This window comes from Geospiza fortis, unplaced genomic scaffold, assembly GCF_000277835.1.
Source record: "Geospiza fortis unplaced genomic scaffold, GeoFor_1.0 scaffold361, whole genome shotgun sequence".
NCBI classification, from domain to species: Eukaryota; Metazoa; Chordata; class Aves; order Passeriformes; family Thraupidae; genus Geospiza; species Geospiza fortis.
Window position 1 is genome coordinate 1,073,536 of NW_005054356.1, and position 12,583 is coordinate 1,086,118.

General features: G+C 39.5%; 2 protein-coding genes across 3 annotated transcripts in view; one reads left to right on the plus strand and one right to left on the minus strand.

Moving 5' to 3' along the window:
• SYCP2 (synaptonemal complex protein 2) overlaps positions 1-4,518 on the plus strand; it is a 23,417-nt gene extending 18,899 nt beyond the window's left edge. The window contains exons 37-45 of the mRNA XM_031059081.1: positions 512-676; positions 961-1,088; positions 1,279-1,373; positions 1,455-1,554; positions 1,978-2,036; positions 2,353-2,431; positions 2,823-2,879; positions 3,221-3,322; positions 4,445-4,518. Coding sequence (XP_030914941.1) covers positions 512-676; positions 961-1,088; positions 1,279-1,373; positions 1,455-1,554; positions 1,978-2,036; positions 2,353-2,431; positions 2,823-2,879; positions 3,221-3,289 — 752 coding nt within the window. The 3' untranslated portion in view covers positions 3,290-3,322; positions 4,445-4,518. The remainder of the gene's footprint in view (positions 1-511; positions 677-960; positions 1,089-1,278; positions 1,374-1,454; positions 1,555-1,977; positions 2,037-2,352; positions 2,432-2,822; positions 2,880-3,220; positions 3,323-4,444) is intronic.
• Positions 4,519-5,234: 716 nt separating this feature from the next.
• The window catches only part of PHACTR3 (phosphatase and actin regulator 3), a 47,941-nt gene continuing 40,592 nt past the window's right edge, over positions 5,235-12,583 (minus strand). For both annotated transcript variants that reach the window (XM_031059117.1, XM_014308079.2), the window contains exons 9-12: positions 10,274-10,335; positions 9,308-9,448; positions 8,000-8,076; positions 5,235-6,482 (exon numbers count right to left, since the gene is read on the minus strand). In XM_031059117.1, the coding sequence (XP_030914977.1) occupies positions 6,467-6,482; positions 8,000-8,076; positions 9,308-9,448; positions 10,274-10,335 (296 nt within the window). In that variant the 3' untranslated portion in view covers positions 5,235-6,466. The remainder of the gene's footprint in view (positions 6,483-7,999; positions 8,077-9,307; positions 9,449-10,273; positions 10,336-12,583) is intronic.

The following is a 12,583-nucleotide window of genomic DNA, read 5'->3' on the forward strand; positions in this document are numbered from 1 at the left end:
GTATAGACATTTAATTTAAAGCAAAAGACTTCCTATGTGTCGCCATAAAGGTTAAGAAAAATGTTTTATTTGGCATAATAATATGGCCAAAGTTTTTAAATCTTCTTATAGATGATATGTTTTCAGTACTACTCAATTTCTTACTCTTCTCATTTTCTCTGCTGTTTTAATTATCCCAAAAAACTAAAAATCAGGCTCCAAAATGCAGCTTTAGTAAAGAGTTACTTGTGCTCCAGATAAAAAGTTAGAGACATTTCTACTGATACTGGGAAACAATGGGGATAATGGTTTTATCAGAAAAAATCCCAGACTTGCTCATCAGTCAGAGTTCAGTTGAACATGCCCTCTATAAATGTGATGGTTATTAATTTCTATATCATTCTCATGTTTTAAAGCCAAGATACATCCTCCTAGAGTTTGCATCCAATGTGTCAATAAAATCTTGTTTATCCTCCTGTCTCATTGTTGTAAATAATGCTAAAATTCAGCATTGTTTCCATATTTGTTGAAGGACCAAGTGTACCAACATTCCTCAAACGAACTTACCACAGTGCCACAGAAGGCAGCTCTGATGAGGCAGAAACAAGCAAAGAGGAGGAAAAGAAAGGAAGGAGAAGAATAAATTTACAGCCCAAAAAATTATTTAAAGCAGCAGATGATGCTGCTACTTGCAGAGGTTGGTCATGGACTGACAGTGCAAAGGTTTGAAATAATGTGACAAATTCAAGGTTTAACAAGGAAATAGAATATCTATAAAAAGGCATTTTACATGTTAAAGCAAAGAATAAAAAATGCTAAATATTTAGAGACTGGATCCATATGAAAAGTCAGAAAATTGATATGGAAATATAAACGGATTCTAATCTAATTGATGACATTAATTTATGTAGAACAAAAGGTGCCTAACTTCAGACTGGGGACTTTATAATACTGAATTTGAGATTTTTTTGTTCTCTTCAGTGTCTGAAAGTGTCTCCACTCAATCTGCAAATGACCTGTCTGGTTTGGATGCAGAATTCTGGAAGCCTGATTGCTCAACCATCAGCATTTGTCAGCAGCTCCAGAAAGAATTTACCAAGAAAATTGAGGCAAGACCCTTCATGTGCATCTCATGGGGAGTACACGAGCACATGGGCGACAGCTTGGCTTGCACCACACCATTACATTTTTTAAAGGGGGTTTGTTGTGCTATTAAGCAGTTACAGTACTGAATATTGCAGGTATTTTTTTATTATAAAGTGTAAATAATCTGAATTTCATGTTAAAACACCCTCTTAGAACCGCTCCCGGAAAATGGATAATTTTAATAAGCAAACACTGAGAGCTGCCCATCAGCATTTGGCCACCATGAGTTACCAACTCCATGAATGCAGGTCAGTCATGGCAGATTTCTGTTACAACATCCTTGAAATGCAGTGAATACCTTCTGCAAGTAACCTGGTTTGTTTTGGTAGGATCAAGCAGCTGGACAAATTTCATTTTACTCTCACTGAGGAGCTTGAGAAATTTGAAAAGGATTCTCAGTCCCTGAAAAGCATGGAAAAAGAATTCTCGGTTTGTATTTTAGTGCTTTGCTCATGGGTAAAAGGGAATTCTTTGGAATCTGTAGATCATTCACACCATCTTTAACTTAATATCATTAATGTTGATTTTCAAAGCCCTTACCTTTTTGCTTCTAGTTGTGTCAAATTTCAAATAATGCATTTGGGGTGTCAGGATGCTCTTGGAATCCCAAGGTCACTCTGTGTTTTCCTGCATGTATCCACTGTATGAACTCCTCTATGTTTTTGTCCTACAATAAATTCCTCCAAGTGCTTTAATGGGCTGGGTTTTTCCAGCTCCTGTGGGGGCTGTGTAACTCCTGCCCCTTCTGTGTTCAGTCTGTGGTTGTCATTTTGTTCATAGTAGAAATTAGTGACTTTTAGTTTGGAAAATCAGTTTCCATTGATTAATATCTCTTAATATTTTTCTTTCCAGACCTTTTGGAAAAAGCATTCCCACACTTTTAGTGTGTACATGAAAAATGAGCAGCAGAGGTCAGTAGGGTTCACTAATCCTGGGATGAGATTTCTGTTCTCTTCACTTGAGGGAGATGAGCACAACTTCTCTTCTCTCTGCAACTTCTTCCATAAAAGAGAGATGGTTGATGAGAAAATGAGATTAAAATGTTCACGTAATTATTCTCCAGCTAAATTTCTCCACATACCTCAGGGACTGTTCCAGCAGTAACAATGATGGGGATATTAATCCATGCTTTAAATGCAAATAGACTCCCAACAATGGGATGTATTTGTGCTCATTGTAGCAAGTTCTTCTGTAGCAAAGTTGTTTAAACTGCCTTTATTTCTTTAGAATTCAGATTCTTAAAACTTCATTTGAAAAGAATATCTACCATTCTGTTGGGTGTGAAGAAAATATTTTTACTTCAGAGGTATGGTGAACTTCTGTTTTGCTCATTGTAATAATTCCTCAGTTGTACCCACAGATACCAGCGCTGACTTTTTTCCTGATGATTTTATCCTCAGCATTATATTAATGTTCCATAATATTGTTTTAGCTTTTGCCATAAAATGTCCCCTCATTTCACAATATCCAGTGTTTATGCCTTAATTTCACCCATTGCAAGGTGTGTGCAGTTCTCAGGACTTCTTCTGAATTCTATTACTTTGTTTACTGGTGTTACTCATCCAAGAAAGAAAAAATTTAAAACATCCTTTTCCCTAGACATCTCTTGGTTATGACACATTTAGGGAAATCATTGTTTGCTTGAAAATGTGGTGGCAGTTGAGAGCAGAGGAGATGCATTCAGTGTCTTTTTGTAGATGCATCTGCTGAAAGAAGACATAAAAGGACTCCAAGAGAAATTTCTAAAAGAAATGGTAAATAAATTTATCTTGTCCTCTTTTTTTTCTTTTTTTTTTTTTGCTGTTGAACACTAAATTACTAAAATTTTGATTTCTAGTCCCCTGTCAAAAATAATTAATCAGAATGCAAAGTCACTGACTTTACTATATTTAAAACCTTACCTGAGTGATGGGAGCCACAGGGAGATGTGGATGGACTCGTTTAGTTCTGTCCTAATGATGAAAAGTATCATCTTTGATAGACTAAGCAGCATGTACAGTGCTCCAGGATTGCAATACATGAAATAAAATCTGCCTTTTTTCAAAAGCATGTGATAAATGTGATAAAAGTGATAAATGTATTTTTTTTTGTACAGCAAGAAGAGGAGCTGTGTAACGTTCGCAGGGGATTGCAGACCTTCTTTCAATCAAAGGCAGAATTCTGAAGTGATTTTTCAGATTCTTTCCTGAAATTCAAGGTGAATATAAACACTTTTGGAATGGAAAATATGGTCCTTTTTTTTTTTGGTCACACTCAAGGGCACTACTGTAATGAAAGTATATTTTCCTTAAAAATATTAAAATCTGTGTGGATAAGACTTACCCACTCACCTGTGAGATTTGGAATTATTTTACTGAGTCTGCTAAAATGTAATATGCCATTTTATTTTTAGCAAATGCTACTTCTAAATAATTCTTTAACAATTTATAGGTTACTTAACTGAATTTCAGAGAAATCACTTTGAATTTCACTTTGAATCAATGTTTTGATCCAGAATACAAGCCAGGAATTATTTAGGGACCAAACCACCTGGTTTGATCTCAGTCCTGTTTGTCTGTGGTGTTAGACTTCAGTAGGATTTTCTGAGAGAACACTCTCAACACTTGTGTTGGAACTGTCTTGCAAATAGTTCTATTAAACAAGTCGAGAAAAACAGATGCTGTCTGTTGGGTTTTTTACTCAATATCATTGTTATTTTGCTTTAAATCATTAAGAAGTCAGATAAAGCTTCTGTGCAAATGTTTTGGGTAAGAATTTTAAAGCCACAAGGCTGTGTTGCCTCTCTGGCAATAATTACACTGAAATTTCCAGTAAATGATTTGGTCCACTCATCCCATTTACATCACTGTACAAATGTTTTCTGAGCTTCTGGTTTTTGTGTGGTTTGGGTTTTTGAGCCTGTGCTCACTGTGATCTCCACCAGATGGACTCCTTGAGATGTTAAACTTTTCTTTCCACTGCTGTGATTGAATTTCATCTGAAGGAAACAGGACTTGTCCCTAAACTGTACAAGGCTTTAAAAGTGCACTGCAAGGCTCAAATTCTTTCTTACAATGAGGCCATGTGGGAAAAATAATACTCCTGCCTTGTTTTTAGTTATGGACAGGAATTGTGCACTGCCAGCCTGCTTCCCTTTCCCACTGGGAGGAAGAACAGCGCCCCTGAGCTGAATGTGCCCTCTGAGGTGGGATCCCAAATTCCAGAAGGAATCCATGGCCCAGGGATGTCCAGACACCTCCCCAGCCCCCCAGAGCAGGCAGGCAGTGCTGAGGGCCAGGGCTCAGTGGCTCTGGAATTGTCACAGCTTGTGCCTTCCCAGGAGCAGAGCAGAGGCCGGGCTGGCTGAGGAAGGATCAGAGCGCGGAGAGGATGGAGCCACTCAGAGCTACCCCAGGCTTCAGGTGCAGCAGTGACACAGCTCAGGGGCAGTGTTTGGCATTTAAAACCTGCTCTAAGTTAGCCTTGCTATATTTTTATTATGTTTTTCAACATCATTTTAATGTGTTTTGTATAATATTTATTGGCAGTGGAAGTGTGCATCCCTGCTAAACAGGACATACTGTACATGGGTTATTAGCAAGTTTAGTTTGTAGTTAACAGTGGCTCATCTCAAACAAAATGCTTCTTCTGCTGAAGAAACTTTGCTCTCCTTTCTCTTTAGCCTTTTTGTATATTGCACGTGGACTATCACTGTTTTCTTGTTAATTACTCCTGTATTATTAATAATAAAATTATAGATGTATGTTAAAAGGCTAGTTATGATGTTACATATTTCTGTGAAAAGCCAGCAAGTTAAAAAATTACAATAAAGAGGAAAAAACACATCTTTGGATCAAGTGATGGGGTCATTCAAGCCTTCAGCTGATAGTCAAGTGAGACAAACATTAAAATGTTGACACCACCTCTTGCAGGAGTCCTGAGTTCCCTGTCCCATTGCACTGACACAGACTTTGTGTTGCACTGGGTGTCCTTACCTTCCATTCCTGCCTGGCAGGGTCTCCAGGAGCAGCTCCAGTTCCTGTGATTCCATCCCCACCTGGGACAGAGCTGTCACTCTGTGGGGGCTCTTCCCCACCTCACAGCAATTCAGTAGTAATCTATACAAGCAGTTTGACAGACTGCATTTTATTATTTTCACACTTCATGGAGATCATCTCAATGAAGCTACAGGACCAAGAATGCCTTTTTCAAGCTTTTAACATTGCATGACTCCCTAGAATGGCAGCACTTCAGAGTCTTGCAGAGAAATGTTGATCTTGTGGTGGATTCACCATTTTTTCTGTCTCATCACATCTGATTCCCAGCTATCAATGTGTTATTTTTCTCACAATTATTTTTTAGTAGCATTGAGTAAATCCTCAGGTGCTTCTCCATGTCAGGCATTATTAAAATGTCTGGCTTTACATCCATCTCAACCAGTTCTATTTACTTTGTTATTAGCATTTAGTAACTTTTTTCTTCTTACTGTCAAGAAAGCATTAAAACCATTTGTTTGCTAAACATCAAAGTACATTGTTACATTTCTGCCTCTGGTTGTCCAGTTTAGTAATTTGGAATAACAGTGAACCAAATTGTCATTTTTAGAGGGTCAGAGCCTCAGCTGGTGCAGAGTGACAGCCAGCTTATGCTTTTCCACCAGATGGAAAACCTTAGTTGAGATCATCCTTTTGCAGACCCTGTGTTGATGAAGAAGTCAAATGGTTTGGATCATAATAATCTCTTCCCAATTATCCCTGGGAAAAAAAGAGCTTTAGGAAACATGTTCATTTCCTGCAATAAGTAGTCATTTAATTAAAGAACAAAAGTAACAGGAATCAAAAATGCTTGCAGCTGTGATTCTGTTAGACAGTATATAAAAAAGAATGAAATTATAATACATTAAATTAGTTTTTAGAACATGAACTTAGGTGTTTTACAAACTAATTGTGGTAAGTTCAAAATGTCTTGTCAACGTAATACTGGATGACAGAGTGTCATGTCCATTTATGTCGGAGGCCTTGGAATGGTAAAGCCTGTACATGCACAACATCTCCTTTTCCAAGGCAGCCTGCAAACCAGTTCCACTCAGGTGGGAAAGGAGAGGAGGAGGCTCTCCCAAGTAGCTTCACTTCAGTCTTTTTCAGCAGCTTGTCCCACTCCACTGGCCAGACTCTTCTGCCTCCAGAGCTCGGGGCTGGCGTCCTGTCCCCAAGGGCTGCAGAGGCTTCACTGCAGAGTCCTTCTGTCACATCAACGTCCAGGGAGCCTGCACTGAACCTCAGGGAAAGGCTTCAGGGTTCCCTGATGTGTGTTCAGCAGCAATATCAAAAAGTAAAGACAGATTCTTCTCAGAAGAAAATTTCTATGGCCTGTGAAATCTAAAAGAAAAGAAACACGTTTCAAACCACTTTGCAATATAATTCAATTATTTTTTATTCAATTATTTTATGTTACATTAACAAAATTTTTAAAAGCCCAAAGAAGTATTCATTCTGTTTAAAGGTACAGTGACAGTGCTGAGAATATTAGCAACTCTTCATTTTCCCCAGCAAATTCCCAGCCCTGTGCACGACTGCAGTGCAGGTACAGTCCTCAGGGCCAGTGTACCTCGGTTACATTTCTTTGGGAATGAAGTTGCAAACCCAGGTATGTAGTTGATGTGGGTTTGTTTTGTTTTTTTAAGTAAATGAAGCCACAATTTGTCATTGGTAGCAATATTCTTCATTGTGCAGTGATCTTGTTCTTTTTTAAGAGTTAAGCAATGTTGAAATGCTTCATAAAGTATGAAGAGATACTGTTGGTGAAATGTTTGATAACCTTAGATTCTGGAATAAATATTCTTCTTGCTCTGTAGGCTTGTTCTTTTGGCTGACATCCATAATTAAAGCCCCAGTCATATGTAATGCCCTAGCACTAATTGTAAATTGGAAGCCTGTTTACTCCTAATATCCTGAACAAATTTCAGAATCTCTCATTATCATCTAGTGAAACTCCCCAGGTAGCTCCAATTAAGAAATGTATAGCTCACTGCCAGACTGAAACTGCAGCCATCCCTCTTCCCTTCCCACGTTCATTCCATCAATGCAGTGAAGCTGCTTTGCCCTTGATGATGCCTTTTTGCAAGTACCAGTGCCTGTGGAATCAGCCTCTCATATTGTTGAAGAAGGGAAATGAATGTTTTGATCTGTGTTTAAACAACAGTCCCTGGCACCACTGCTGGCACGTGGAGCAGGCACTGCCCTGACCAGGTTCCCAGTGGAATCTCCAATCACGTGGAGAGTGACAACAGCCCAGCCCTGTTCTCTCTCCTGACCTCCTCCTGACAGGGAGTGACATTAAGTGTCATTAAGTTACCTGGGGCTCCTTCCAATAGCAACTGCACTGGCAGGGAATACTGAAATCCCCAGGCTGAATCCTTTAGAACAAATCCAATTAGAACAAAGGCATTACCCCTGGGCACTGGCCTGTTATGGTCAGTGCAGTTCTGTATTTCTGAGCAGGGAATTTTCAGTGTTTGTGATAAGGCTGCAGACTCGAGTACATTTAATTCAGAGATCTTTAAACAGTGTATTATGTTGTTCTACTTTAAAAAATCATATTGTTTTCTGTGTTATATACTTTAATTTTTTTGTCCTATCTTTGGTGCAAGGAATGCCATCTGAGGGATGCTCTGGAGAATGTCTGCAGGTTTCTTGGTATGTGCTAATAAAAGCCCCCTAAAAAATGAGAAAATTGGATTTTCCTCATGAAAAGAAAGGCTCCAATTTTCTTTTAATATTAACCTCCCTTTGCATATTCTCCCACATCCAGCATGTAAGAGTGCAATCCACATGTTCAGGAGTCAAGGAGTCAGAGCTTTTAGCAGGCAGCAGAGATAAGCAGCTGGAAAACTGACCTTGTCAAATGTTTGCTTGATGCATGAACCTCCATTTCGTTACTTTTGTATTCATTCAGCTCCTTCCGAATTGCTGCCTAGGAATTGAAAAGAGAAAAACATGAACAAATAATGTTGTGTTTGTGAGCAAAATCCCAGACCTGCAGAGCAGAGCAGTTTTCTGGGGTAGATAAACCAAGTATTGGGTATAGCAGAGCACTCTTGTGCTGGCAGAAATGCTGAATATTTGGGTTGTATGGATTGGTGACACAATACTTCTCATTTGTTATTGATTGCTGACAGGGTCACTGCTGTCTAGAAGCAATTCTGAAAGAATAACACCTCAGAGCTGGTTGTCTCACATTTAATAAGATTCCAGTTAGAATTTATTAAAGATTAGGAGAAGCTGCCAAGAAATTGATCCATTTTTCAGTCACAAATGCAGAGGTGCAGCTCTGACCCTGACTTCCCGATATGTCCCACCAGTATGAGCAGAACTGTCACTTTCTTTAAGCTGCCTTGTTAATTGAAACATGAACATTGACACAGTAAAACCAGGAAAAGTCTAATTGTAGTAAAGATACATACAAGGAAAATATAAAATCCTTATTCTGTTGATTACTATGCAATAGTTTATTCACCATTTTAGAGAGCTTGGGAGAGCAGCTGCGAGTAGAAGCGCTCTGTTCCTTTTCTATGAGTCCTCTAAACCCATTTGTCCCTTACTGGGGAGACACTGGGATGGAAACCAAAGTGTTTGAGAGCTCAGCACAAAGCCATGTTAACAGTCCTGTGTTCGCCATTTTCCAGTAATTGTCTCAGCATCCTGCTCTTTCTGCTTCCTGCAGCCCTGAAACTTCCCAATGTTCTGGCTGGAATCATGGTGAACTATTCTTACTACTCAAGCCTCTAAATGTGACACTTAAATGGGCTGTGAATCAGGTACGTGGCAGGGATGTGATGGGGCAAAATGAGAGTTCATGCTCAGGAGAATGTGGGTCCAGTGCCTCCTTGAGCATTCACAGGAAACAGGAGAGGAAATCTTTGCATGTGTGGGACAAAACTTCCAGTCTGAGAATAAAGGTTAATACTCTATTGGCTGGAAATGGTTTTGATTTGGAGCCTAAATATTGTATCCACCTTTTTGGGTGGGTGGGTAGAAGCCTTTTGAGTACTAAAAAGGTTTTTTTGTGACATTGGTATGATGTCAACATAAAAAATCATGGTAAAGTTTACAGAGCTGAAATGTTGCAGATGTTCGAGTCTGTTGGGAACGTGATATATCATTACAAAGCAAGGAGAAAGCAGAACTTTGTAGTTTGTCAGTACCTTGTCTGCTGCTGACAGTCGTGTCCATGGTTTATCTGCTCTCCTGTCGTAGTCCTGTGCTTTTGCCACTTCCACATAATCACTGAATCGAATCAGGATCTTTCTGTCTCTCAGTTCATCAACCGTAGGTCTCTGGTTAAGCTGTATTCAGAAGTTTTGTGAAATAAAACCAGTGTTAATAACAAATGAGTCAGTAAAAAATGCAACATTTGCTTCGTTTCATCTTGGCTCGGTGTGCATTTACAAATATGGAAAACCACCCAACCCTTGGAAACTCCAGGGAAATATTTCACCATTTGGAGAACTGCTAGCAAAGTAATAATGGTTTAAATGGAGCTACAGAACAATGCCTTTATCATGGACAAAAGAAGAAAATATCTTAACCCAGAGATTGATAAAATATATTTTCAAAATGCAAAGGAATCATGATGGACTTTTTATGATCTCTGGATAATTCTGGATGCTGGAGGGTGTTCTACTACAGGCAGAGGCAGATTGTGTGAGATTCTCAGCACTAGACCCTCTGTAAGAATTTCAGTCAAGCCTGAACAAGTTATCAGCATATTGGTCTGTAATTGCATTAGGGATTTCCAAGAACAGAACAACAAGATCTCATTCTTATGCTGAGAATATTTTAAATGCAAGAAGAAATGTACTATGGGAGCAGACCTGGTGTTCAGCAAGGAGTCAGCTCTGCTACAAAGAGTGAAAATGTCCTTTACCAGCAACGGAGCTGACAAATATGCCATAATACCCATTTTCTGAGTAAATTTATATGTAAATATTCTACTCAATTTCATCTAGCTGAGATAAGGTAGGTATGTCTATAATTGATATTACCAGACACTGCTGAGGAGGATGCATATTAAGGGAGGTTCTGTGTAATAACAACCTCTATGGCTGGGTGATATTATAGTAATTTTGCTAAATTTCTAAAAGCTAATAGCAAGTATTGCAAGATTTTACCTTTCTTGTCAGTCTCTGCTTGATTTCCCTCCTCTCCTCCTGTTCCGTTTGATCATTTCGTTCTGCAGAGAATATAAAAAAAAAGATGACTTTCCTCATGAGGAAGTTTGGTGTTTTCCCAGGTTCCAGGCAATAATGAGCAGAGCCCAACGAGCAGCTGGTAGTTGTGTGTTTTGGTAATTCAGTGCATCTCTGGTGTGAGCTGGAGCACAGAGTCACCTCTCTGTGAGGACACCGTGCTGGTGCCAGTGTCAGCTCTGAACTCCACGGGGATTTAATGAAACAGCCACACCAACGCTCCACTCGGATCAACTTCAGAAGGAAAATCAACACACTCCATAGCTGATCAATCATCCTTTTTTACTCCCCATACTGCTGGAGCCATTCATGCTGTCAGAGGCTCAGGAGTCATTGCAGCAGCTCCAGGGAGAGCCCGTTGTGTCCTCAGCCCTGCTCCCTCAGGCTGCATCACTCCTGGCACCTTGGCTTCCCCTGACATGAGACCCCTTCCTCCTGCCAGGGTTCCTGTGCGGAGCTCTGAGCTCAGCCCCTGTCTTTGTATGTTGTGCCTATTAACATTCCAGCCGTGAGAACTCCTACACACTGGCTCTAAAAATAGCCTGGAGTGCTGTAACAGTGAGAAATAGATCCCCTGCCTTAGGAAAGGAGTTAATGGCGTTTCTATTCCCAGTACTAGCTGTTACTAAATTAAGGCGTGAGCCCGTGACCTGAACAAAGCTGCAGAGCCAGAGAAAAAGGTTTAACCATTCAGGGATTCTCTGGGTACTACTCTGAGGTTTATTATACCTCTTGCATTAGATATTTCCAGTGTTAAAGCACACACGTGATTTCTGCTATGCCTCCAAAACCCACTAGCACTGCAGATGGATTTCCAAGATATTTTTAACAATGAAGCATTTTTCTCCCTGATTTTTGTGCTCATTAGATGACACTGAGATGCAATCAAATCTATTTTAAAAAACATAGAAGTGCACAGCTACACCTGCCTAGGCTAGAAATGTGAATCAAATGAATTTAAGATGCTATAATGTGCTGCATTATAGTTCAGTGGCAAGGCACAAAATGTAAAGAGAACAGGTCAGCTAAAATTAGTGCTGTGTCAGGGATGAGCAGCTATTTCAGTCTGCAACGTGTAAAAGGAGAACAGGCTTTCAAAAGTAGAGGGTATTCTTAGATATAGAGACACCTGCAAGAAGCTATTCATTCAGCTTTAATTCACCCATTTTACAGTAGATATTTCTATTTTGTACTTTTTTTTAAATTAAAAATAGATAATTTTCTGTGGTGTAGTGCCTTTTAAAGATATGATGTGATATGCAGTGAAAGAACTGCCCAGAGAAACTGTGGCTGCTCCATCCCTGGAAGCCTTTGAGGGAGATTGGTCCAGTGGAAAGGGTCCCTGCCCATGGCAGAGGCTGGAACAAGATGATTTTTAAGGTCCCTTCCAACCCAAACATTTCTGTGATTCTATGATTCTAATTCCCAAAGAAAAGCCAAAAATAACCTTTCTGATCAAAAAATACTTTTCCAAATATAGATGTGTAGTAACTTATTTCTATTCACTTGGGTTCAGTGCTTATTTCCAGCTCCAAGAAATAAAATAAATAGTTCTTTTACAAAAAAAAAAAAAAACTGAGACTTGGTATGAAATGCTGGCAAAGCGATTCTAGAACTCAGGCATTATTACTCAGCCAGCCCAGAGAGGCTTTTCCCATCACCATCTTCTGCCCACACAGCTCCATTCATTGCTGAGGGCTGGTTCTGTAGATCTCAGCAGAGATGCTCCCAGTGCTGAGGGGGCCTGTGCAGAGCTGGAACTCATTCTGAGCTCTGTGTGACACTAAAGCATCTCCTTGGGTTCAGAATGAAGCAGGGACTGCACAGTGGGGTTCAAGAGATGCCTTCTTGGCTTGAGTTCAGCTTTCTCTTCAGCAAGGACACATCTGACACCTGGGATGTGATTTTAGTTCATTTGCTTTTCATGCTTGGTGGGAAGCCAGCAGAGTTTCTATGGTTAAAGGACTTGGAAAATCAACAAAACTGTAAGAAAGTGCTGGCTTTAAATTTGCTTTTTAAGTATTACTTTTATCTGAGAAACAATTCCCTGAAGGAGATAAGAAATCACTGTTTGAAATCTTGCTGAGATTTGCTTTAACGTGACAGTAGTTGTACTTTGCAATATGCTTCTCTTCTTTTTTTTTTACCAGGATTGCACAAATATGAATTCTGAGTCCATTAAAGAATTTCTGTCAGCAGTACCAATTATGAACATCAAAGATGATGGGAAAT